The 22,840-nt window shown below is 33.2% G+C and overlaps 9 protein-coding genes across 9 annotated transcripts; 7 read left to right on the top strand and 2 right to left on the bottom strand.

Annotated features, from left to right (window-relative positions):
* Positions 1–46: 46 nt before the first annotated feature.
* On the bottom strand, positions 47–1,390 carry TPHA0G03260 (TLC domain-containing protein; the record flags this gene model as incomplete). Its single annotated transcript, XM_003686552.1, has 1 exon — positions 47–1,390. The coding sequence occupies one exon, from the start codon at positions 1,388–1,390 to the stop codon at positions 47–49; it is 1,344 nt and encodes a 447-aa protein (XP_003686600.1).
* Positions 1,391–3,113: 1,723 nt separating this feature from the next.
* On the top strand, positions 3,114–3,590 carry TPHA0G03250 (uncharacterized protein; the record flags this gene model as incomplete). Its single annotated transcript, XM_003686551.1, has 1 exon — positions 3,114–3,590. One exon carries the CDS (start codon positions 3,114–3,116, stop codon positions 3,588–3,590), a length of 477 nt encoding a protein of 158 aa, XP_003686599.1.
* Positions 3,591–4,013: 423 nt separating this feature from the next.
* Positions 4,014–4,328, top strand: TPHA0G03240 (uncharacterized protein; the record flags this gene model as incomplete). Its single annotated transcript, XM_003686550.1, has 1 exon — positions 4,014–4,328. One exon carries the CDS (start codon positions 4,014–4,016, stop codon positions 4,326–4,328), a length of 315 nt encoding a protein of 104 aa, XP_003686598.1.
* Positions 4,329–5,606: 1,278 nt separating this feature from the next.
* Positions 5,607–6,083, top strand: TPHA0G03230 (uncharacterized protein; the record flags this gene model as incomplete). Its single annotated transcript, XM_003686549.1, has 1 exon — positions 5,607–6,083. The coding sequence occupies one exon, from the start codon at positions 5,607–5,609 to the stop codon at positions 6,081–6,083; it is 477 nt and encodes a 158-aa protein (XP_003686597.1).
* A 1,703-nt stretch (positions 6,084–7,786) lies between these two features.
* On the top strand, positions 7,787–8,548 carry UTP11 (rRNA-processing protein UTP11; the record flags this gene model as incomplete). Its single annotated transcript, XM_003686548.1, has 1 exon — positions 7,787–8,548. The coding sequence occupies one exon, from the start codon at positions 7,787–7,789 to the stop codon at positions 8,546–8,548; it is 762 nt and encodes a 253-aa protein (XP_003686596.1).
* A 1,617-nt stretch (positions 8,549–10,165) lies between these two features.
* On the top strand, positions 10,166–11,299 carry ADH3 (alcohol dehydrogenase ADH3; the record flags this gene model as incomplete). The annotated part of the gene is made up of 1 exon (XM_003686547.1): positions 10,166–11,299. The coding sequence occupies one exon, from the start codon at positions 10,166–10,168 to the stop codon at positions 11,297–11,299; it is 1,134 nt and encodes a 377-aa protein (XP_003686595.1).
* A 236-nt stretch (positions 11,300–11,535) lies between these two features.
* Positions 11,536–16,140, bottom strand: HSL1 (protein kinase HSL1; the record flags this gene model as incomplete). Its single annotated transcript, XM_003686546.1, has 1 exon — positions 11,536–16,140. One exon carries the CDS (start codon positions 16,138–16,140, stop codon positions 11,536–11,538), a length of 4,605 nt encoding a protein of 1,534 aa, XP_003686594.1.
* Positions 16,141–17,318: 1,178 nt separating this feature from the next.
* Positions 17,319–18,941, top strand: APE1 (metalloaminopeptidase APE1; the record flags this gene model as incomplete). Its single annotated transcript, XM_003686545.1, has 1 exon — positions 17,319–18,941. One exon carries the CDS (start codon positions 17,319–17,321, stop codon positions 18,939–18,941), a length of 1,623 nt encoding a protein of 540 aa, XP_003686593.1.
* Positions 18,942–19,959: 1,018 nt separating this feature from the next.
* On the top strand, positions 19,960–22,167 carry TPHA0G03180 (glutamine--fructose-6-phosphate transaminase (isomerizing) GFA1; the record flags this gene model as incomplete). The annotated part of the gene is made up of 1 exon (XM_003686544.1): positions 19,960–22,167. The coding sequence occupies one exon, from the start codon at positions 19,960–19,962 to the stop codon at positions 22,165–22,167; it is 2,208 nt and encodes a 735-aa protein (XP_003686592.1).
* Between the last annotated feature and the right edge of the window lie 673 nt (positions 22,168–22,840).

Here is a 22,840-nt window from a genome sequence, read left to right as displayed (position 1 = left end):
TTGCTCGTCGAAATTATTTATCTAGCCTTAATTTAGTGGGTGACTTCTATGCTTTTTTTGCTTTGGTTGGAGATTCACCTTCTGAATCACCAGATTCAGATGAAACCTCACTGTCTTCTTCTGAATCTGATTCACTGTCACTTCTTTCATCTTTTTCGATTCCTAAAAAGATGATTCTATAAAGAACTCTAATGATTAAAATAACCCAATAAACATTCAATAACTGTAGTGCAAAAATTAATGAAAAGACAATTGGTAAAGAAATCCAACATTTGTATTGTTGAGTAGCAAAATTTAATATATATGGACCTTCTGTACGGAATTGCGTTAGTACTGACCAAAGAATCTTTAAGTTAATGTAATGACGCAAATACAACCAAGTGGCGAAGAAGAAAGCAAACAGTGGAGAAGCCAATGGGGATTCTAAATAGTTCAATGTTTTGGATAAAGCTAATAAGCAATCAGTGACATCCATAGTTATGTAGACTGCTAGACCCATCTTTGTGAAATGGAAAACATATGAAGACCAAATCAATAGTAAAGTGACAATATGATGGAAAATTAGTTCTTTATGATCTTTTCTTGGTTTTTCTAATTGTAAGACCAAAACACAAGCTTGTTGAGCCCAAAATGACGCTTGACCTAAGTAAAATAACTTATAAAGATAGGAGTTGTATAAATCAGGATATGTGACATACATGGTTTTCGTTTCGAATAACCATAAATCCGAATGGTACATGATGTAAATACCGAATGGACCGGACACACCTGTGTAACATGTTGTGTATACCTGTTCCATGATTCTCTTAATCCTATGGGGAGAAGTTACTTTTAAGACATAAATAGTAACTGGCTTTATGACTACGTCCATTAGAAATTCTCTTATAAACGTGAAAAAAATCATATGGAAAAATACAAATGATAAATCTTTTATGCCCTTACCATATTGATCGGTATCCCCAATTTGATAGGATATATACATGAATTGATGTAATGGATTTGTTTCCGTTCTGTTTCCCGACGTAAAATACATGAAATAAACAATAAGAAGCAATATCAATGGGTTCAACCATGTGTTACGATAAGCCATTTCTCTGTAAGAGATCCAAATTTTTTTCAACAAATCTCTGTCACCTTTAGACTCCATTGATAGTACTTTCAGTCTATTTTTTGAGGCTTTCTTCTCTTGCTTCGAGCTTGGCATGGTGCCAAGGCTTCGTACAGTATCGCCAAGGTCAATTCTGCCTAAAGAAGAACCTCTTCTAGATCTGGTTCTAATTTTTGCTTTATTATCTAAAGATTGCATCGGGTTTGCGTTCACCGATGTACTGTATGTAGTTTTTTGGTCACTATCAAATAGTATTTTATCATCAATATCTGTTTCAGACATAGTTCATTTATTATTGTTAAATATGTAAACCTTATTCAACAATATTTTTTTCGACGAATTCTGAAGAACAACAAACAGGTATAAGCAACGAATTGGTGGATTGATAACAAATACTTATAAGTACAATAAGAAGAGTAGTAATCGAATGTAGATATATAGATTTAATTATTGATGAGTGTATATATAGTAAAAACATAGATAGGAAGAAACACGAGAAAAATATGTCACAAATTTTGATTACGAAAGGAACAGTATGAAAAAGTTGGGAAAAAAAATGCATCTGAAAGCACCCACCATTAAATGAGAAGAGGCTTTATAAATATGCAGTTGACCATGTCTGAAGAGACCAAACAGATTTATCAAAGTTCCGTTCTAATCCGTTTATTTATTATATCTAGAAGACATTAAGTTTACATGCACCATCGTACCACCATCACCATCTCGTTCAACACGAAGCGGGATAGTATTTGTTTTATGTTGTTGCTGTTGTTGTTGTTTATTTTCTGATGAGATTCATGATGGCGATATTGATGAATGCAGGCTTCAAGAAAACTCAGAAGGAAATAGAATAATAAAAGAGAAGCAAGATCATTGATTGATAGGAACTCGACTGAAAAACTTTTCGTGGGTCTTCGGATTATTATTATACTGCAACTAAAATATACAAGCTCTTCTGAAAACGATTTCTACCGAAAAGAAAAAATACAGTATATAGCAAAACAATATCTCTCTCACTAATTATACTCGATGAGAACTTTTGCTGACTCTTGAGTAGGTAAAATAGAGAAGGCAGTCAAGGTGGGAACTGTCTACAAGAACAAGACAAGACAGTTACGTATTTCTATTGTCTTCGAGAAGTTAGAAAAATAAAATAAATTTTCGTGATGAGATCTGACATTCTCTTTTTTCTTTCCTCGTTTCTTTTTATTTTATTTTTGCCTCTTTTTAGACGAACAGAGCGTTTTTGAGCGGAAATAAGGACGTGAGCAGATGTGAAGCGCGCCCTGATCAGGACCAGGATCAGGGCTCGGGTTAGGGTTAGTGTTTAACGGGGGGTCCATTTTTGTAATCGCTTCCACGGAACACTAAATTATAATCAAAGTATATATTGCGATGTCAGTAAAAAATGTATAGCCTGCTTTGTTTATAACAACCATTGCCATCGTCTGTATTCTATACTGGTGAAGACAAGGAATACGATGGTATACAATGACACAAACTGTATAGTTTTGTAACACTTGAGATGCTTCTTTAATAGTCAATGTTAAAGAACAGGTAACAACAATATTCTTACGATGATTCATGCTAATCTTATCGAAAGAGCAAGGACAGAAAATACAAACTGCTGATATTTATTTTTAGTTCATCGAGATGGAGATTCTGTGAGTGTTTGCAGTCACACCAGAGGTTCAGATAACTCTATCGAGACCATAACATTAAAAATATATATATCTTTCTGTGCTTGCTAAGTGACTAAACCATATGCCGGTGCAACAACACAACACATCCCAAAGAGCGTAGCATGTATTGGTACCGTCTATTGACATACTACTCCATACAGAAACAAACGCGTGCACCCATTTCAGTAACTGAGACAAAACTGCACCAAATAGATGTTTCCAATTAAGAACCAACAACACCAGCTATTAACATGTACATGTTCCTGTTCCGGTTCACAACTACTGCTATCTGAAGCAAATGCGTTATTTTCCAATCCAAATGGATGGCACAGTCCAGACGGTGCCGTGCAGTTACGGCGCCTCATCTTCAGCTCGCAACTGCTGTGTTTGAAAAAATTTCCTGCTGTTTATGTGTTGTTTGTGTTTTACCGCGGAAATCTCCGTACAGAACTCCAAACCATCACGCGACGAAAACAACAAAACAACAGTGGTTGCTGTGTCTGTTTGTGAAACAGTTTCCGCCAGCACGGTTTGTTCTTACTGTATCAGGCCTGTGTTTCTATTTATGGTCTTTGTTCTCGACCAAAAAAGTGAGCCAGAACTCTTTCTATCGCTGTTGTCTACTGGGCCCCCCGCGTCCAGAACCTGCTCTCTTCTTCGGACGCTTCCGCCGACGAAAACAGCAAACGTCAACAAGCTGCGCTCCCTTTTGGACCGTGGGTTCTCTCAAAACAGGTAAAACTATCCTGATTAAGAAGCCTACAACAAAGAAACAAACTAAGTCATGCCTGTGTCTATAGAAGGACCATGCCGTCCGTCTAGCAATTGTATTATATCGTTGTGGCAAAATGCCAGAAACAATTCTTGTCTGTGTGTGTGTTGATGCTTCCATAATTTGATTGATGGTTTCAGGTAGAAAAGTACCGTATTAGGAGCGTGTTTTGCGTTTCTAGAATCTGTCAATCTTCAATGACTGAGAACGATGAGCTCTTTGTTTTTTTGTTTTTATGTTTTTACACAACTCGATACCATGATACTTTTCTTACAACAAACATACCATTTATCATTCATATATAAACAGATATATTTTCTCATTTTTTCAATTGTTCTAACACACACTTTCTTGCTTTTTCCTTTCGGTTTATTTCCGTTACTTCTTATACTGTAGAAAAAAAAACCAGTATCAAATAAATTCATTTCACTCGCTTACTATTATTTTAAAAATGCAATTCTCCTCCGTTGTCGCCTTAGTCTCTATTGTTTCTTTAACCAGAGCCGCTGTCTCCCAAATTGGTGACGGTCAGGTCCAAGCTGCTACTGCCGCTTCTACCGTTGCTGCCGTCTCCCAAATCACTGACGGCCAAATCCAAGCCACCACCGCCGCTGCTCAAAACACTGTCGCTGCTGTTTCTCAAATCACCGACGGTCAAATCCAAGCCACCAAGGGCAACGCTACCGTCTCCGTCCAAACCGAAAACGGTGCCGCTAGATTAGCTGTCGGTGCTGGTGCCGCTGCTTTCGCTGCTTACTTATTATAAGCGGCTTATAATTATTGCTTTTAAATAAAATAAACACAACAATCCATATTATACTGCAGTTAATTATACCCCTTATTCTTTCACATATGATCATTTATTTATAAAATAAACGTACTTTTTGTACGGAAATATATAAATTAAATACGACACAGTTCAATACAATAATAATATAATCTTACTCTACAATATCTCCAAGTAATCTTCTGATTGAGGCTTCGTTGCATTGTTGCATCTTGGATAAGAAATGGGAAAGAACAATAACGACACCATCTCTCTCTTACTGAAAACGACAGTATCCCAATACGAACATATATATATTAAGACCTCGAGCTCTGAAACAAAATTCCTAGTATTATAATTAGCACAAGTTAACTAATGGCGTACACCTTAATGAAACTCAACAAAGTATCTCTTGCTCCTCAAACACTTGCAACTGGTATGCAGAATTGATAAGGAACAATCGAAAGTTTCAATTCATTCTCTCTTTCCCTGCATCGAATTTTCATCAACTATATCAATTTGCATTACTTCTACGCTCCAATACTGAGGAAACTACAGAAAACTTACAGTAACTAATAAGTCGACTTGTTTCCGACTTCAATGAATACATAACATTTCCTGTCATTGCAGCAATTCAAGAGCAGTTTTTTGATCTGTAATCACAGGCGATTCTAGATCTATTCCATATGGAATTCTTATTCAACTTTTTATAGAAGAATCCGTGTACTACCTGTTATAATCCCTGTAAGCGACAGCATGCAATGGACGATGAGTGTGTCGCTATATATATAATTCGTCATATGAACACGGGTATTATATTAGATGAATGTCATTTTTATTACTGACAGATGGTGTTCAAACGTTGCTGAGGTATGATGTTGTTGACAAAATAGGCTTTCAAAACTATTTTTTGTTTTTCATTCTGGTAGCTGCACCAACAACATCACCACTACCAACGGTAACAAATCAATTCACAGAAATTTAGCTCGATACCTAGTGTTGCAACGATCTGCTTGTAATAATATGAATTTATGGCTAATTTTAACAACAACCTGATCAAAATATCAAGAAACGAATAGATATATAAACAGACTCATAGATGTAAAACCAATATGTTTCTTGTGTCCCTTTATTTTATCCATCTTAAAGTTACGAAAAGATAGACCAATAATAGATATCAAACAGAAATTTTTATAAATAGATAGCACTTGAGCCAGTGATGCCCTAATACCAGCTTTATAGAATTCTTGAAATTATAAAAAAAAAGTTACAATTCTGATGCTTCTCCAATCAACAACAATTGATGCAAAAGTTAGTTCCCAAATCAATGATTGCCACATTAATGTAAACCTACATCCTAACTATGATTATTTAGCAAATAGTCACTATGAGAACAGCCACTATGACAAAAATTTCCATGATCGTTTACCTAATACTAAGAAAGGACAAATAGATAAACATAAACTACAGACTGCTTGGCATCCAAAAAAACCAGCGAAACAATTCTTTCAACATCCAGCCAGAACAGGGACTCCGTCACGTTCGGCGACACACCATCGGAGTCTGCTCCAACCTCTGCCCCCTTGTCCGGCGAGAACAGCAACTCTGTCACTTCACGGTCGGATACTTTATCTTCAGACTCAGAATGTGTTACTTCTAAAAGTAAACCACAGTATAGTAAGACTAGGTCCCATACCACAAGCAAATGCACACGACCAAGCCTCCACAACCAAGGCTAAAACATTTATGAAGTGATTAATGTATTGTTTTCACTGTTAAATTATAAACCAATATTAAAGTCGCATAATTTTGTTGAATGAGAATAAACTTTTAGGAACAAAGAAAAGTTATTTCACGTTTGGCCAAAAGGCAAGCAATAAGAAATTACAATCACAACACATGCCCTAACGAATGTAAGAAAAAAAGAGTCCAAAAGCTAGATATTTTTAAATTAGACTAATTGTGAGGATAGAATACGCAACAAGGTGTTAAATAGCAATGTTGGAGTTGTCCAACTCGGAATTATATTTTGCAGGTATTTAAGTCAACATTTTATTTATCAACTATGTTAGAAGCTAATATCCATTGATATCCATACCATTTTGGTTCCAATTGATTTTTAGAGGCCACAGTATTATATTATATTATTGACTGTCGTTGATATTTATTCAAATAACATTTTTTCACATAGATTTTATCAAAGTAGAAGAAATTTGGGTATTTTTGTAATATTCAAAAGTTTAAAGTTTTTATTTTATTCACGAAGAAGTAAGTAAATTAGTGTGGCATTGATTGAGATTTTTAGAGAAATCTACTACCATTACTTTATAGCATTCCTTAGATAATCCAATAAACCCTAATCTGTGAGATAAATTCTGTTGGTTAATATTGTAATTTGAATAAGAAAATATTGCAACTTTACACTATGTCATAAATACAATTATTTTTTCTCAATAATATTATTTTATCGATAGGTGACATTTTTATTACAAGATGCAACGATTCATTTTAATTGATTTTTCTTAGTTTGCTTCACTTTTAAAATTAAAAAAATAATCCATTTTTGGACACAATTAAATACAGAAAAGATAAAGTAAGTAGAAAGAAAGAAAAGATGACATACATTTCCTTTGAAAATATTATAGTTGTTTGTATTTCTTTCAAGTTCATCGACTTTAATATACTATATATATAAATATCTCACCAAAACCTTCAATTCGCAAAAGTTAAATTTGATTTATATCAAAGATATATTTCTGCAGAATGAATCCTAATTAGTATTATTATTATAGATAACTCAAAACTTTTCTGCCCTTGATTAGCTCTGATTTAATCAATCTGAATAAATTCTCTTTGGCGCTCTTCAAAAAAGTCTTGTGGTTCGATTAAGTAAGAAATTAATTGCATTTGGATTTACCATTATATAGACTAACATTCTTAGAAATTATTTTATCTAATTTATTATACAAATAATTACTTTTGGACATGGATTCAATTAAATTTTTTTAGATATATCTAAGGAGTATATAAGAATATATGGTTACTTGTTCTCCCAAACGAATAATGGAGGAACATTAAGAATAGAGTTTCTCAGTTGGGAATATATAATTATGCCTAAAATCGAGCTAACAAGCTATGGAAACCGAAGTTTCCTGCACTCGTTAAATGAGGTTATCCTAATATAGCTTTTCCAACATTTGCGACATTTCTATCGTTTTCGGTTGAGTGTCAGGAGTTCGTGTTATATGATATTTGCTTTTTAATAATAAAATTTTTATGCGGTAAGAATAAAATTGAAAATATTCATCTCATCTCATCTCATACTCTTTTGATTTAAAAGGTTCAATTACTAAAGTAAAATTTAACTTATATCTACATTTATTTAATTGTCTGTACTGTATTATCTACAACATTTAAATAGTTGCAGTGAAAAACAGGAGATTATAGACAAAAGTACAATGGCTAAACTAGTTCACAATATCCAGAAAAAGCAACATAGAGAGAGATCACAGTTGTCAAGTAGAAACAGACTTGGTCTGTTGGAAAAACACAAAGATTATGTGAAGAGAGCAACCGATTACCACAAGAAGGAGAAAACCATTAAATATTTAAAAGAGAAAGTAAAAAGTCGCAACAAAGATGAATATTACCATGGTATGCATAATGCTAAAAAAGATTCAAAAACAAATTTGTTAATATCAAATAGATATGGTAAAGGCATTGATGAAACTTTAACTGCTGACCAAGTGAAGTTATTGAAAACTCAGGACTCAAACTATATCAGAACTCTGAGACAGTCTGAATTATCAAAAGTTAATAAGCTCTCTAAGAACTTAACATTCTCTAACAATTCAACCAACCAACATAAAATTTTTGTGGAGTCAAATTCTGAGATGAAAAATTTCAAGCCAGAAGTTTACTTCAATACTAGTACTGAATTATTAAACAGAAAGGAAAATAGATTAACAAATGACCAGTTACATGATCTAAAGAATAATAATAATACAATGAGTGATGAAGTTCAAAAACATATCCTTAAAAAGAAATTGAAACACTTTAGGAACGTGAAAAGCCATATGGAGAGAGAAGTTAAATTGAAAGAAATCGAATCAAGAATGAATTTGCAGAGAGAAGTAATGAAGAATGGATCTAAAAAGAAGATTACTGATGCGAAAACTGGTGCTATTTCATTTAAATGGAAAAAACAACGTAAACGTTAATCTTCCCCATATTATAGGATCTAGCATTGTTGCCAATCTGTTGATATATATAAACTCCAATGTCCGCATACATAAAGATGGATCAACATAAACACTTATCCATGTCCGATATACATACATACATACATATATATATATATTACTGAAGTTATTATATATGAAATTATAATAAAACTTTTCTGCATTTTTTTAAAAAAACAAGATATTTAAAGCTTGCTAATAAACTCATATTTCATGTCTATGATACGGTACAATAAAGGTATCCAAATGACTATTGAACCTAATAATACCAATGTCACTCTTATGTTCATTAGTTTTATATGAATTACAACGGCTCCTTATGATTTAGTAGCATTGATATTAGGAAAAAACGTGACCTCTGAAAAGTCAAATTAGTGACATTGTAAAATTAACTGGCATCATAAACATTAATATTAATGACTATATTACTAAATTCTCGAAATTGCATGGCACTACCATGTAAACGTAGACACCGCTTTTTAACTTATTTCGCACCTCTCTTAACTAACACAGAATTTCATCACCCTCTCAATATTATCAAAAAAGATAATCGGCAATAACTGAAAGACTTTTGTTGCTCCCCATCCCCTCACTGTTCAAATCAACTAACTATCAATTAGATCATATATAGGAGAAAGTGTGGGAACTTTAGATGCTGGTTCGTTCGTTACGAAATGTTAAAAATATTCCATCACAATTTTCCAAAACACTGCTTATCGTTTCTTTTTCTCCTGCAGTCGCAAGTTTCATCAAATCTCTATTCTTCCGAGACTTGGGAAACACAAAACACAAAAAACAGACAAGAAAAACCTTACACCACTTAGATAATCACGTACTGATTCATAGAAAGGGTTTTTAATCCCGATCCAAATATCCTCTTTTGAACATATGACGAAAGTGTAAAATGTAAATTGAAAAATATTTCGAAAAAAAAAAGCAGGCACTCATAAGCGATGCCGTGGAAAAATATTCAATTTTATGCATTTAGTAGCTGCACAATATGGATGGAATATGGAAACTTTACTATGTATACTTATATTGATTGTGAAGAAGTCACCGACAAAGAGCAACATATTAATAACAGAATAACACAATAACACATCAAAATTTACTGAGTAGTGTAAATTTGCTCTAGATGATGCAAGCGAGATCGCTTATCGCTTTACATGCAAGCTTTTATTTTTTGTTTCTTCTTATTCACTAAGTGTTGTACTCTGGTGAGAACAATTAAGGTAGATATTGCATTTGAAAAGTCATCGGTTTCTTTTCTATTTTCCAAATGGGCTTATTAAATAATATGCAGTATTTTAGGACAGAATAATAATCATCTAAAGCTTGATCTTTTGTTTCTTAAAGGCTGCATCAAAAAATGATGAGGGGTTTGAAAAATATTACAATTACACAACATTGAAATACTATATATATATACATATAGATATTTATTCCAGTTTTGGCTGCTAATCGATCTTGGAAACACCTCTATACTATACAAGATCTAACTTACATCCTTAGTATACCTTGATCACATAATTAATTGAAAATTCAAACTAAGAATTCGTTACAATACATATATATATATATATATATTAAGAAACGATGTTAAGATTGTCAACCACACGCACAATTAAATCTACCAGGCAAACCTATCTTGGCAGAATTCTAACAAAATGTTATGAAAGTACGTATCAAATTCCAAAGACTCAAAAAGGTGTTATTTTCTATGAAAATAATGGACCTTTAGAATATAAAGATATTCCAGTCCCAAAACCAAAATCAAATGAAATTCTAATCAATGTTGAATATTCAGGTGTCTGTCACACAGATTTACATGCTTGGAAAGGTGATTGGCCATTACCAGTTAAGTTACCACTAGTTGGTGGTCATGAAGGTGCTGGTGTTGTTGTTGGTATGGGTGACAACGTTAAGAACTGGAAAATTGGTGACCTTGCAGGTATTAAATGGTTAAATGGTTCATGCATGTCCTGTGAATTATGTGAAAATGGTTTTGAAGCAAACTGTGAACATGCCGATTTATCTGGTTACACACATGATGGTTCCTTCCAACAATATGCCACTGCTGATGCCGTCCAAGCTGCAAGAATCCCAGCCGGTACTGATTTAGCTAACGTCGCACCAATTTTATGTGCGGGTGTTACTGTATACAAGGCTTTAAAGACTGCCGATTTAAAACCTGGTGATTGGGTTGCCATCTCAGGTGCTGCGGGTGGTTTAGGTTCATTAGCCGTTCAATATGCTGCTGCCATGGGTTTAAGAGTTATTGGTATCGATGGTGGTGAAGATAAGAAGAAGCTTTTCGAAAAATGTGGTGGTGAAGTTTTTATTGACTTTACAAAATCAAAGGATATAGTGAAGGATATCCAAGAAGCCACTCATGGTGGTCCACATGGTGTCATCAACGTTTCTGTCTCAGATAAAGCTATCTCTCAATCTGTCCAATACATTAGACCAACAGGTACCGTTGTAGTAGTCGGTATGCCAGCCAATGCAGTTGTCAAATCTGATGTTTTTAACCAAGTTGTTAAATCAATCCAAATAAAGGGCTCATATGTTGGTAACAGAGCCGATACCAGAGAAGCTTTGGACTTTTTCACTAGAGGCTTGGTTAAATCTCCAATCAAAGTTGTCGGTTTATCCGAATTACCAAAGGTATATGAACTAATGGAGACTGGTAAAATCTTGGGAAGATACGTCGTTGATACTTCCAAATAAGCATGCTGATAAATTTTATTCATTCACGTTTTGAAACACAAATATGCCGTTGGAAGATGTCAACGGAGAAGGCACTATGTTAGTATAATACTTTTAGATATATAGAGATTAAATATTGATAATATTATGCCTTTAGTTAATCATTTTTGGTGTTTTTTACGTGTTTATATAATTAACGGATTATATGCAAAAACTATTTTATATAACATATTCAGTTATTTTATGACATAAGTTGTCTAGTTCACCATGAGTTTAGATTCGGCTGCTTTAATAACATTGTCAACATCGTTGTTGAATTTGTTAAATATCGAATCAGATTTTTCTGAATCCAACAATTTCTTCTTTTTTAATGTTATCATAGTTTTAGAAGAATTATTTCCCTTTAACTTTTCAATTTTAATTGAAAATTTAAAGTTATTTTGTACAAATTTACAATTATAACCAACAACATCTTTATTGGCATTTTGTTCAAATTGGGAAAGCTTGAATTCTATTTCATTTTTCTCAAATTCTTTTAGAGTTAACATATGAGTTAATTCAAAAGAAATATTTGTTTTATGTTCGAACGTCATTTTTTTATTATAACTAGCCTTTAGTTGTGAAGTTGAATTTTCATTTCTGGTATTTTTTTTATTTGATGACTTTTTATTTTTTAACCCTTTAAATAACCTATTGAACCATGAAGTTTCACTTTTTGCAGGCTGGTTAGTTGCTTGTGGTAATTTGTCAGATTGCTTTATAATTTTATCCTCTTTAACCTTTGCTTTCTCAATATTTATTTCATTTTTAGTTAAGTTACTATTATTCTTCTTACTCGTTTTTTGGGTATTTTCAATACCGGTAGTTATGTTTGCATTATTAGAAGTTTTCTTCTCTTCTAACAAAGGAACCGGATTTACAAAATCTTCATCAAATAACATAGTAACTCGGTTTTGGTTTTTTTTTTTTGAGGTATCAGTCACATAATTATCGTTCCATTCAGGATTTACTTCAGTACTATTATACTGTTCCGATTCATCTGACTCATCTGATTCTAAGTCTTTAAACATAGATTGCAGAGAATTAGTCACACTCATCAGTTTTTGATTATCGATTGACTGTATATTAGAAAATCTTTTTTGTTGGTAATTCTTCTTGAATTCTTGGTCATCCGGGGAGATGCTGAGCTTAGCCAATGCTTCTTCAGTAGTTTCACGAGGTATATTATATGTATTACTATTGTTGTTGTTAACATACAGGCTAACTCTCACATCTGTTGCTGGCGTGAAGACATTATTTGTTGTCAAAGTATCAATTGAAACTGCCTTTTTATGAACTAAATTATTAACTCGTTCACCAATTGCAGAGATAGAAGAGGATGTAGCATCTGATACACTCATTTGTGAATCACTTGAAATATCTTCAAATTTTACCATGCTTTCAATGCTAGAAGCTAATGATCCATACGATAAAATTTGGCCATTGATACTTTTTGTGTTGGCTGCTGACATTTTTATGGCCTGGGCAGTATGGACATTTAACGTCATATCTCTAACCAAACTTACATCCGAGTAAGATCCATCATTATTAATAGATTGAGCGCAATTATGTCTTTCAATCTTAGACATCTCTTTATTATTAATCAGTAATTCAGTTGGTCGATGTTCTGTTAACTTCAAACCTTTATAAACTGAAGTCGATCCCTTAATTGGAGTAGACTTACTTAACGTAGTAGTATTGGATTTTTTTAAGGATATAGATTCAAGAGATAAGTCTGAGTTAAGAAAAGCACTTAAATCCTTGAAAGTAGTGGAAGTATTCTTAAAATATGTCGGCATCTTTAGTAAAGTTCTATCATGTTCAATAGTACTGGATTGGGCTAACATACTAGGAACTGTAACATCCTCTGATGCTGTTGTTTGCGTGTCTATCACACTGCTTCTGGTGCTGGTTGATTTTATAAGTGATTTATTTCCATCAATAGATTCTACGTGCCTTTCTTTCCTACTATCAGTTGAGTTAAAGTAAGATGTTTCGATCATGCCCCATGTGGAATTTTCATGAACTTGTCCTAGAGATGTAAGTTTCGCCATATATTCTGGCCTTTGATGACTACTTATATTAGTTTTGAGAGTACTTGAGACACCGTTTAGAAGTGTTTCAAGCTTTTGTTTTTCCGGTAGTGTAATATTTCTTCTAGGATCAAGCGAGTGCTTTCCAGTTTCAGGGTCTCCTCCATTGGCTTCTGACATTGCCCTCAGGTTATAGCTTTTCTTTTTATCATGTTTTTCAAATTTAATGTTAGCTTCTTCATTTCTATTTATAAAAGTATTGTGGAACTTTACTGGATCATTATTGTCATTTTTTTTAAGCAGTTCTTCTCTTGTATGGTTGATATCCGTGGAAGGCAGTTTTTCAGAGTGACCATATTTATCTGTATTCAAATTCCCAGCAGCTTTGACAAATGAATTCTTCATATAATTGTTAAAATCAGTTACTGTATCCATCGATGAACTTCCTAATTTAGTTAATGTCTTAACTGATTCCGAAGATTCAATATCTTCGCCATCTCCAAAGGAATTATCATCCTGAGTGGAATATCCTTCTTCTGTAATTCCTTCTAATTCTTTTCCAAATAACATATTATCCATCATTCCTTCCAAATCGAATTGTGAATCAGTTGAAGTAAGAGATGAGTTGTTCTTTTTATTTTTCAATGTGTGATCCATTGCTTCATCTTTTAAATAATCTTTTAAATTCAAAGATCTCTTTGAAATTGATTGTAAGGAATATAATGACTTTTTTGATTCTGAATTTTGTAGAGTTCTTCTGGTCTTTAAGGTTTTATTTATTGATTTCATCGAAGGCGAGGCTATCAACGACCTCTTAGAGGGTGATATATGCAATGAAGTTTTAGGAGTTGATGGAATGATGCTATTGCCAGGATGCTTAATTTTTTCCAATTTTACCGAATGTAAGGATCTACCAGAAATAGAACCTTTAAATGATCTGGAACTGCTTACTGGAAATGATAAATTATTTAATTGGGAAGATTGTGAAGGGAAACGCATTTCATAGTGATCAGTATCGCTGGAACTATTTCTGCTTTCTGACATTTTCATAGAATATAAGCTAAACTTGGATTTTTGCATTAATTTAGGAGCATCTCTAGGTATTTCTAGTTCCTGTTTCTCTTCACCGAACTCGTTACTCTTTTCAGAATTCGTAGTAGTTGCGAGTTCATTGGTGGTAGACACTGTAATAGACGATTTACTTAAAGAGTCTGAAGACACTGATATATTGTTATCCGTATGCCTTTGCTTATATTGCCACAATAAGGAATAAATTAATTTTTCTTCCGATACAGGATCCTGTATTAATTTTGAGATCAATGTTTCTCTTGGAACACCATTCCATAAAATTTGTAGATTTCTCAGTATAGAGTCATCTATGTCATTTCTACTGCGTAACTGGATAATATCAGTTTTATCAGGGATATTTTGTAAAATTGCTAGATCAGTATTCGATTTACCTCTCATAAGGTTATTATAATTCTTAATGGCTTGTTTAGTTAATTTATTCTCTTTCTTCAAACTATATTGATTATCATATTTGGTTATCAATGGATGTTCTAAAATTTGTTCAGTTGTCAATCTTGCTTTTGGATTTACAAGTAATATTCTTGAAATCAAATCTTTTGCATCTTTAGAGAGATAATTTGGCATTTGATACCTGCCATTCTGTACTTTAATCAATAATTTTTTTATGCTATCATCATTAAATGGTAAATGACCTGTTAATAATGCGAACAATATAATACCGCATGACCATACATCACTTGGACCACCATTATAAGTCTTCCCCATTACAATTTCTGGAGATGCATAGTGCGGAGAACCACATGAAGTTTTTAATAATGTATTTGATACTTGTAAAGCTGCCATACCAAAGTCAGCAATCTTGATCAATTTTCTTTTTTTATCTAGAAGTAAATTTTCAGGCTTTAAATCTCTATGACAGATATTAAAGGAATGACAATATTGTACACCTCTTATAATTTGTTTAAAATATCTTACTGCTTCTAATTCCGTTAACTTTCCCTTTGAGACCAAATAATCGAATAGTTCACCTCCATCTACATATTCTAAAACCAAATACAATTCATTTTTATTTTCCCAAACTTCATACAATGCCATCACGTTAGGATGAGACACTAATTTCATTATTACAATTTCTCTTTCGATACCATAACGATTTGAATTATCTTTATTCCTGCTATCATTACCATCGTCATCCAAATCACTGCCCAATTCATTTTTAATGATACTATTATCCATCAAAAATGATGGATTATGTAAAACCGAATGGTTACTTCTGTTATGCAACGAAGAATAGGATAGATGAGGTTTATTATCGTAAGTATTGTCTTTCCCATTACCATTTTTTTTTGCATTATTAAACTTTGTACTCTTTGATTTCGGAACGATTTTAATCGCAGCCAATTGGCCAGTCTCTTTATTCTTCGCCAGCCTGACTCTTCCAGAAGAACCTTTTCCCAAAGTTTTCCCCAACTTCCAAGGTCCTATCATATCCCTCGACGTCTTCTTCTTCCCACGTCTTTGCAATTTACTAATTTTTGATGCTGTACGTTTCTTCCCATACTCATTATCATTGCGAATACTATTCCTACTGGAATGTAAATCCAAGGAACCCAGATCATCAGTATCTTGATGTTGGGATAACCTTTTAGTAGCGTCCGTTACCGATAGAACAACATGGTCCAATTGATCATTCTCCATGCCATTCCAGTCCCCCATATTGAAGCTTCTTGAGAGAGCCGTGCTAGATGCAAGTGTGCTCATCAAACTTAATTATGCTTAACCAACTATCACAATGTGATATAAATATAAATATATATATATTTATATATATGCAGTTGAAAATAGTGAATGCGAAATTTGTCAAAATTTCACAGGTTGTTATGAATCAAGAAACAAAGCTTTTGGATATGTTTAGAAACAAGCCACTTGCATCCAAATCATCCGTTGATTGTTTTAGAGATCACATTGTCCATAAACCATGAGGGCATAATACGAGATCATTGAATAGACTATCTTTCATTAACCATTACACAGTAAGATATTGAGAGATACGAAAATTGAAGTTTCTAAATTTACAAAAATCGCGAAACTTTTGAAATTTCATTGGCGTTTTCCCCAGAAACCTGCGTAGAAGACCGAAACGAAATTTCAATTCCTCAATAGCTCATCGCCAAAACTTTCCAAAATTGTACAACCAGGTTAGGTTGTCTTGACTTGGACACTGTACTATACAACACCCAGGTTATATCATATCAGCTGCATTGTATGTGCTAGCAGATGGCGAGGAGTCATGTTCGTCGTCGATTCATGACGTGAGGCTGTGCCAAGTTAATGGTATAGTTATGATCATGGTTAGTTCTAACGAACGACACAGAGCAAGAGTTTGAAGTGATTGGTATTGTAATTTAGTTCATGTGGTATATGTCTTTGTAACATTAAAATCTATAAAAAACTGTACAATCGTTACTGTCTCCTTCCACAATATTGCTCCGATGGCATGTGTGAATGCATTATAATGTAACAATGAAAACTAGAATATAATAATTTTAGGTAGAGAGCATAGCTTCTTTGCTGTCGGTGTGAAAATGAGGGTCTTGAAGAAATTGCCATTCATCATCTTCACATTTGATAATATTGTTGTACTTACTCTTGAGTCAATGGGTCGTTCTTTTGCTAATTACATCAATCAATCAACCTTCTTTTGGCTCAGGTGATTAATAGCGCGTGATGAGAACGATAGCTAAACTGAAATTTGAAGGTTCCTCATTTGATAATTTATAACTCCCCCTGAGCGATAATGAGATGTTAACTAACTTCCAATTACACACACATAGAAACACATATATATATGCATCAACATTCACAACCACTGAGACTTTGATTGGAGACCTTATTCTAACGCAATCACTCCCTTACACACAAGTACTCACTCGAACATAATGGAAAAAAGTAAGCCCAGTGTGGTTTCTCCTGCTGAAAATTCAGACGCTATAGATCAAGAACAATTGATTAAACATCTGCAAGAAACTTTAAGTTTACTAACTGAAAAAAATAAATCATCAACTGAATCTGGGTATCCTTCTCAGACATTGAAGAAAAAAATTATCGACGAACAGGAAGTAAGTTTAGAAGCACTGATTAACTATTCGAATATTTATATTGATTTTACCTATGAAAACCCTACGATTTATCATGTGGTTCAATACTTCTCAAAGTTGTTGGAAAATGCAGGTTTCGAATATATATCTGAAACTGACGAATGGTCCCATATCATAAGAGAAAGCAAGAACAACTGTTTCTACACCACAAGAAACAAGACTAGTTTATGTGCTTTCAAAGTTGATCCCAGTTGGAAAGCAGCAGATGGTGTTTCCTCTATTACTTGCCATATCGATTCATTGAATGCTAAATTAAAACCGGCATCTGTTAAAGATGATGTCGAAGGTTATGTACTTTTAGGTGTTGCTCCATACGGTGGCACATTGGACAGTGTGTGGTTCGATAGAGACCTTGGTATTGGTGGTAAGATTGTCTACAAAGATGGGGACAATGTCAAGTCTACTCTAATTAATTCCACTCCTCACCCGATTGCTAGAATTCCAACATTAGCACCTCATTTTGGGGCACCAGCAGTTGGTCCATTCGATAAAGAAGATCAAGCTGTTCCTATCATTGGCTTCGGTTTTGGTGATGATGAAGGTAGGGAACAAATAACTGAAGATGAAAAAAAATCTCCTTTATACGGGAAACATTCAATTCATCTGCTCAGATACATCGCTAATTTAGCAAACATCAACGTATCACAAATCCAACAAGTAGATCTAGATTTATTTGACGTTCAGAAAGGTTCAATCGGTGGTTTGAAGGATGACTTTTTGTTTGCACCAAGACTAGATGATAGATTGTGTAGTTTCGCTGCCATTACTTCATTTATTGAATCACACAAGCGTGGATTTTCTGAAGGTTTCAATATGGTTACCTTATATGACAATGAGGAAGTTGGATCCTTAACAAGACAAGGCGCTAAAGGTGGATTAATGGAAACAGTTGTCCAAAGAGTGTCCGACAGTAAATATAAGGGGAAAAGTAACTTTCCTGCTTCAGACGATACTTCGGCCTCAAGCGATATATACCACCAAATATTTGCAAACTCTTTAATTTTATCTGCTGACGTTAACCACCTATTCAATCCAAATTTTAAAGAAGTTTATATGAAAAATCACTCCCCTAAGCCAAATGTCGGAGTTACTTTATCTTTGGATCCAAATGCTCATATGGCTACTGACTTAATCGGTGTAAGTGTTATTGAAGAAATAGCAAGAATGAATAACGACAAAATTCAATACTTCCAAATTAAAAATAATTCCAGATCAGGTGGAACGATAGGGCCTTCAATTTCTTCTCAAACAGGAGCAAGAACAGTAGATTTAGGGATTGCACAATTATCAATGCATAGTATCAGAGCTACTACGGGTTCTCATGACATCGGATTAGCAGTCAAATTTTTCAATGGATTTTATCGTTATTGGAGAAAAGTTTATTCTCAATATAATAGTGTGTAAACTATGTACAATTAGTCTAATATATATATATATATGTATTGTAATCTTTTTTTAAACATTTGTTACTAACTTTAGTTAATTAGGAAGTACAGATGAAAAATTAGTTTAATCAATCAGAAGCCGATACAAAACATTACTTCTTAAGGTAAATAAGAGCAAAAATCCAGGCTTTTTTCGAATATGAGTATAGGTATAGCCTTACATATACATCAGTGTTAGTAGTTCTTCACAAGTTGTTCTAATACTGTAGCAATAAGGGCCCTTAAATTCCCATTAACTAGTTTAAGCTACTTTTTTCTCAAGAGCCTAGCAACACTTTTTAAATTGATAGCACGTCAAGGGTAACGTCCATAACATATGGTGGCTCAATGCCAGATACCCCATAAATAACCATTAGCATATAACCATTAACCGGTACAAACAGTAGTACCTATGGCAAGGTTCTTGAGATTCGAATTTGCATCTTTAACATACCACTTAAAATTTAAATTTCCTAATTAGGAAATTTGAAAACAATATTTCACATAGTAAAGTGTTAAAAAAGAGAGCTGATATCAAATTTAATAGCAATAGAATCTTTTTTTGTTATAATAAATGTTAATTTAATTTAAATAATTGCATATATTGACTTGTTGTGAGTAGATATATAAACTGTCATATTATAGTTTGGATAATCGTTGCTTAATTTAGTGTTTCGAAGGGCAACATCCAAGAGGTACTTTAAATAGCGATTAGCAAAAGATAGATATTTTTACAAATTATTTTATAAAATAGCAATCTTCATTACAATTTTATTTTCATTTGTAAAAAAGAAGGATCGTATTTATAGACAGGTGAATTTAGGAATACAATTTATTTTTATTTCCTTTTCATCCCAGAACAATCCTAGAATATTATTAATATCAAAATTTGTTCAATTAATAGATAATTATCAGGAAAAAGCACCATATTATAAGAATATCTTGTCCTTCCACTTATAATAAACTATAAGAACAACAACAACAAAATATAATTTCAGATGTGTGGTATATTTGGTTATGTTAACTATTTGGTTGAAAAATCAAGAGGTGAAATTATTGATACCCTTGTTGAAGGTTTAGAACGTCTAGAATATAGGGGATATGATTCTACTGGTATTGCTATTGATGGCGATGAAGCAGGCGAGAGTCTTATCTACAAGCAAATTGGTAAAGTCAGTGAATTGAAAAAAGAAATTGCCAGAGCCAACCCAGATAGAGATGTCACTTATGTTACCCATTCAGGTATTGCTCATACAAGATGGGCTACACATGGTCAACCAAAACAAGTTAATTGTCATCCACAAAGATCTGACCCAAATAACACTTTTGTTATTGTTCATAATGGTATCATTACTAACTTCAGAGAACTAAAAACTCTGTTAGTTAATAATGGTTTCAAATTTGAAAGTGACACCGATACCGAATGTATCGCCAAGTTATATAAGTTCATCTATGACACTAATCAAAAAAATGGTAATGAGTTGGATTTCCACGAGCTAACAAAATTAGTTCTGTTAGAATTAGAAGGTTCTTACGGTTTATTATGTAAATCTTCTCATTACCCAGGTGAAATCATTGCTACTAGAAAAGGTTCCCCATTATTAATTGGTGTTAAGTCTGAAAAGAAATTAAAGGTTGACTTTGTTGATGTTGAATTCGGTGATGATGCCATCGGTAGACCAGAAACCCCAATTTTATCCACTATCAGTGAAGAAGGTGATGACATTAGATTGACAAATGGTAACGGTAAATTAGCTAACGGCAGAAATTTAACTTTGAAGAAATCTGATCCATTTGAACAACATCAAGTCAATGCTAATAAATTAATGCCAATTGCTCCAAATGAGTTTAACTTAAGGTACTCTCAATCTAGAGCTTTCTTATCTGAAGATGGTACTCCAAACCCAGTTGAATTTTTTGTTTCTTCCGATGCTTCTTCTGTCATCAAACACACTAAAAAAGTATTATTTTTAGAAGATGATGATTTGGCTCATATTTACGATGGTGAATTACACATTCATAGATCAAGAAGAGAGGTAGGTGCCTCCATGACAAGATCAATTCAAACTTTAGAAATGGAATTAGCTCAAATCATGAAGGGTCCATACGCTCATTTTATGCAAAAGGAAATTTACGAACAACCTGAATCTACATTAAATACCATGAGAGGCAGAGTTGACTTTGATAACAGCAGTGTTATGTTAGGTGGTTTGGCAGCTTGGTTACCTGCCATCAGAAGAGCAAGAAAGCTAATTATGATTGCTTGTGGTACTTCTTATCACTCTTGTTTAGCAACAAGGGCAATTTTTGAAGAATTATCAGAAACCCCTGTAATAATAGAATTAGCCTCTGATTTCTTGGACAGAAAATCACCAGTTTTTAGAGATGACGTTTGTTTATTTGTTTCTCAAAGTGGTGAAACTGCTGATTCCATCTTGGCCTTGAATTATTGTTTAGAAAGAGGTGCATTGACAGTTGGTATTGTCAATGCAGTTGGTTCTACTATATCAAGAATTACCCATTGTGGTGTTCATATCAATGCCGGCCCTGAAATCGGTGTTGCTTCCACAAAGGCTTACACTTCCCAATTTATTGCTTTAGTAATGATTGCACTATGTCTAGCCGATGACAAAGTTTCTCAAATAGAAAGAAGAAAGGATATCATAAAGGGTTTAAAAGCTATCCCAGCTCAAATCAAAGAAGTTCTAAACTTGGAACCACAAATTAAAGAATTATGTGAAAATGAATTAAAGGATCAAAAATCTTTGTTATTACTAGGAAGAGGCTACCAATACGCTTCTGCATTAGAAGGGGCATTAAAAATCAAGGAAATTTCATATATGCATTCTGAGGGTATTCTTGCCGGTGAATTGAAACATGGTGTTCTTGCATTAGTTGACGAAGACTTACCAATTATTGCTTTTGCTACAAGAGATTCTTTGTTCCCAAAGGTTGTCACTGCCATTCAACAAGTTACAGCAAGAAAAGGCCATCCAATTATTATCTGTAACAAGGGTGATGAAGTGTGGAATGAGAAGACACACGAAGATGAATTAGCTAAAATAGAAGTCCCACAAACTGTTGACTGTTTACAAGGTTTATTGAATATAATCCCATTACAATTAATATCTTATTGGTTAGCTGTTAATAAAGGAATTGATGTGGATTTCCCAAGAAATTTAGCCAAATCTGTCACTGTTGAATAGATTGGCTAAATTAAATAATACCAAAAAAAAATCAGCAGAAAATTACAAAATACCATAAATACCTCTCATGAAATATGCGATCCACTGTTCTTAAACTAATATTTAGCTTTTAACTTTTCATAAGTTGTACTTTAATATAAAAAAATATACATTTATATAAATATAGATGTATATATATTACTACATTAAATCATAAAGATTACATGATAAGTCATTGTCAAATATTTATAAAAATGAGATGCAAGCATTAATTATAATGTACATCTCAAAGCTAATTCTTCATGTAATAATAAATTGATTTTCCGTACAATCTTATTTATTATTTGAAGCAATAGACAATACAATGAATGAATGATACAAGCGGATCAAGGAGAAGTCCATCTCTGTTAACTAAACGCTAACAACTTACTAAGCATTTTAACCACACATCTTATCCTTAAATTATGTATGCATTTAACATTAATAACCTTATTCCTTGATTCAATTATTAACAAAAATTCATTTAATGATAATAAAACTGACTATTTTCAAAACCGATATCCTTTCTTTTATTTTTACAGATTAGAGGTGTTCCCTAATTAACCTTTTTTTAAATTAAATATCTCGCCAGGGACCTGTACGAGGAGTAAGATTTAATATTTCAATGACCATAAAATGGAAAAAATGAGAAATA

Source organism: Tetrapisispora phaffii, chromosome 7 (assembly GCF_000236905.1).
Source record: "Tetrapisispora phaffii CBS 4417 chromosome 7, complete genome".
NCBI lineage: Eukaryota > Fungi > Ascomycota > Saccharomycetes > Saccharomycetales > Saccharomycetaceae > Tetrapisispora > Tetrapisispora phaffii.
The sequence above is the reverse complement of the archived record's forward strand: the minus strand, read 5'-3'. Positions and strand labels throughout refer to the sequence as shown.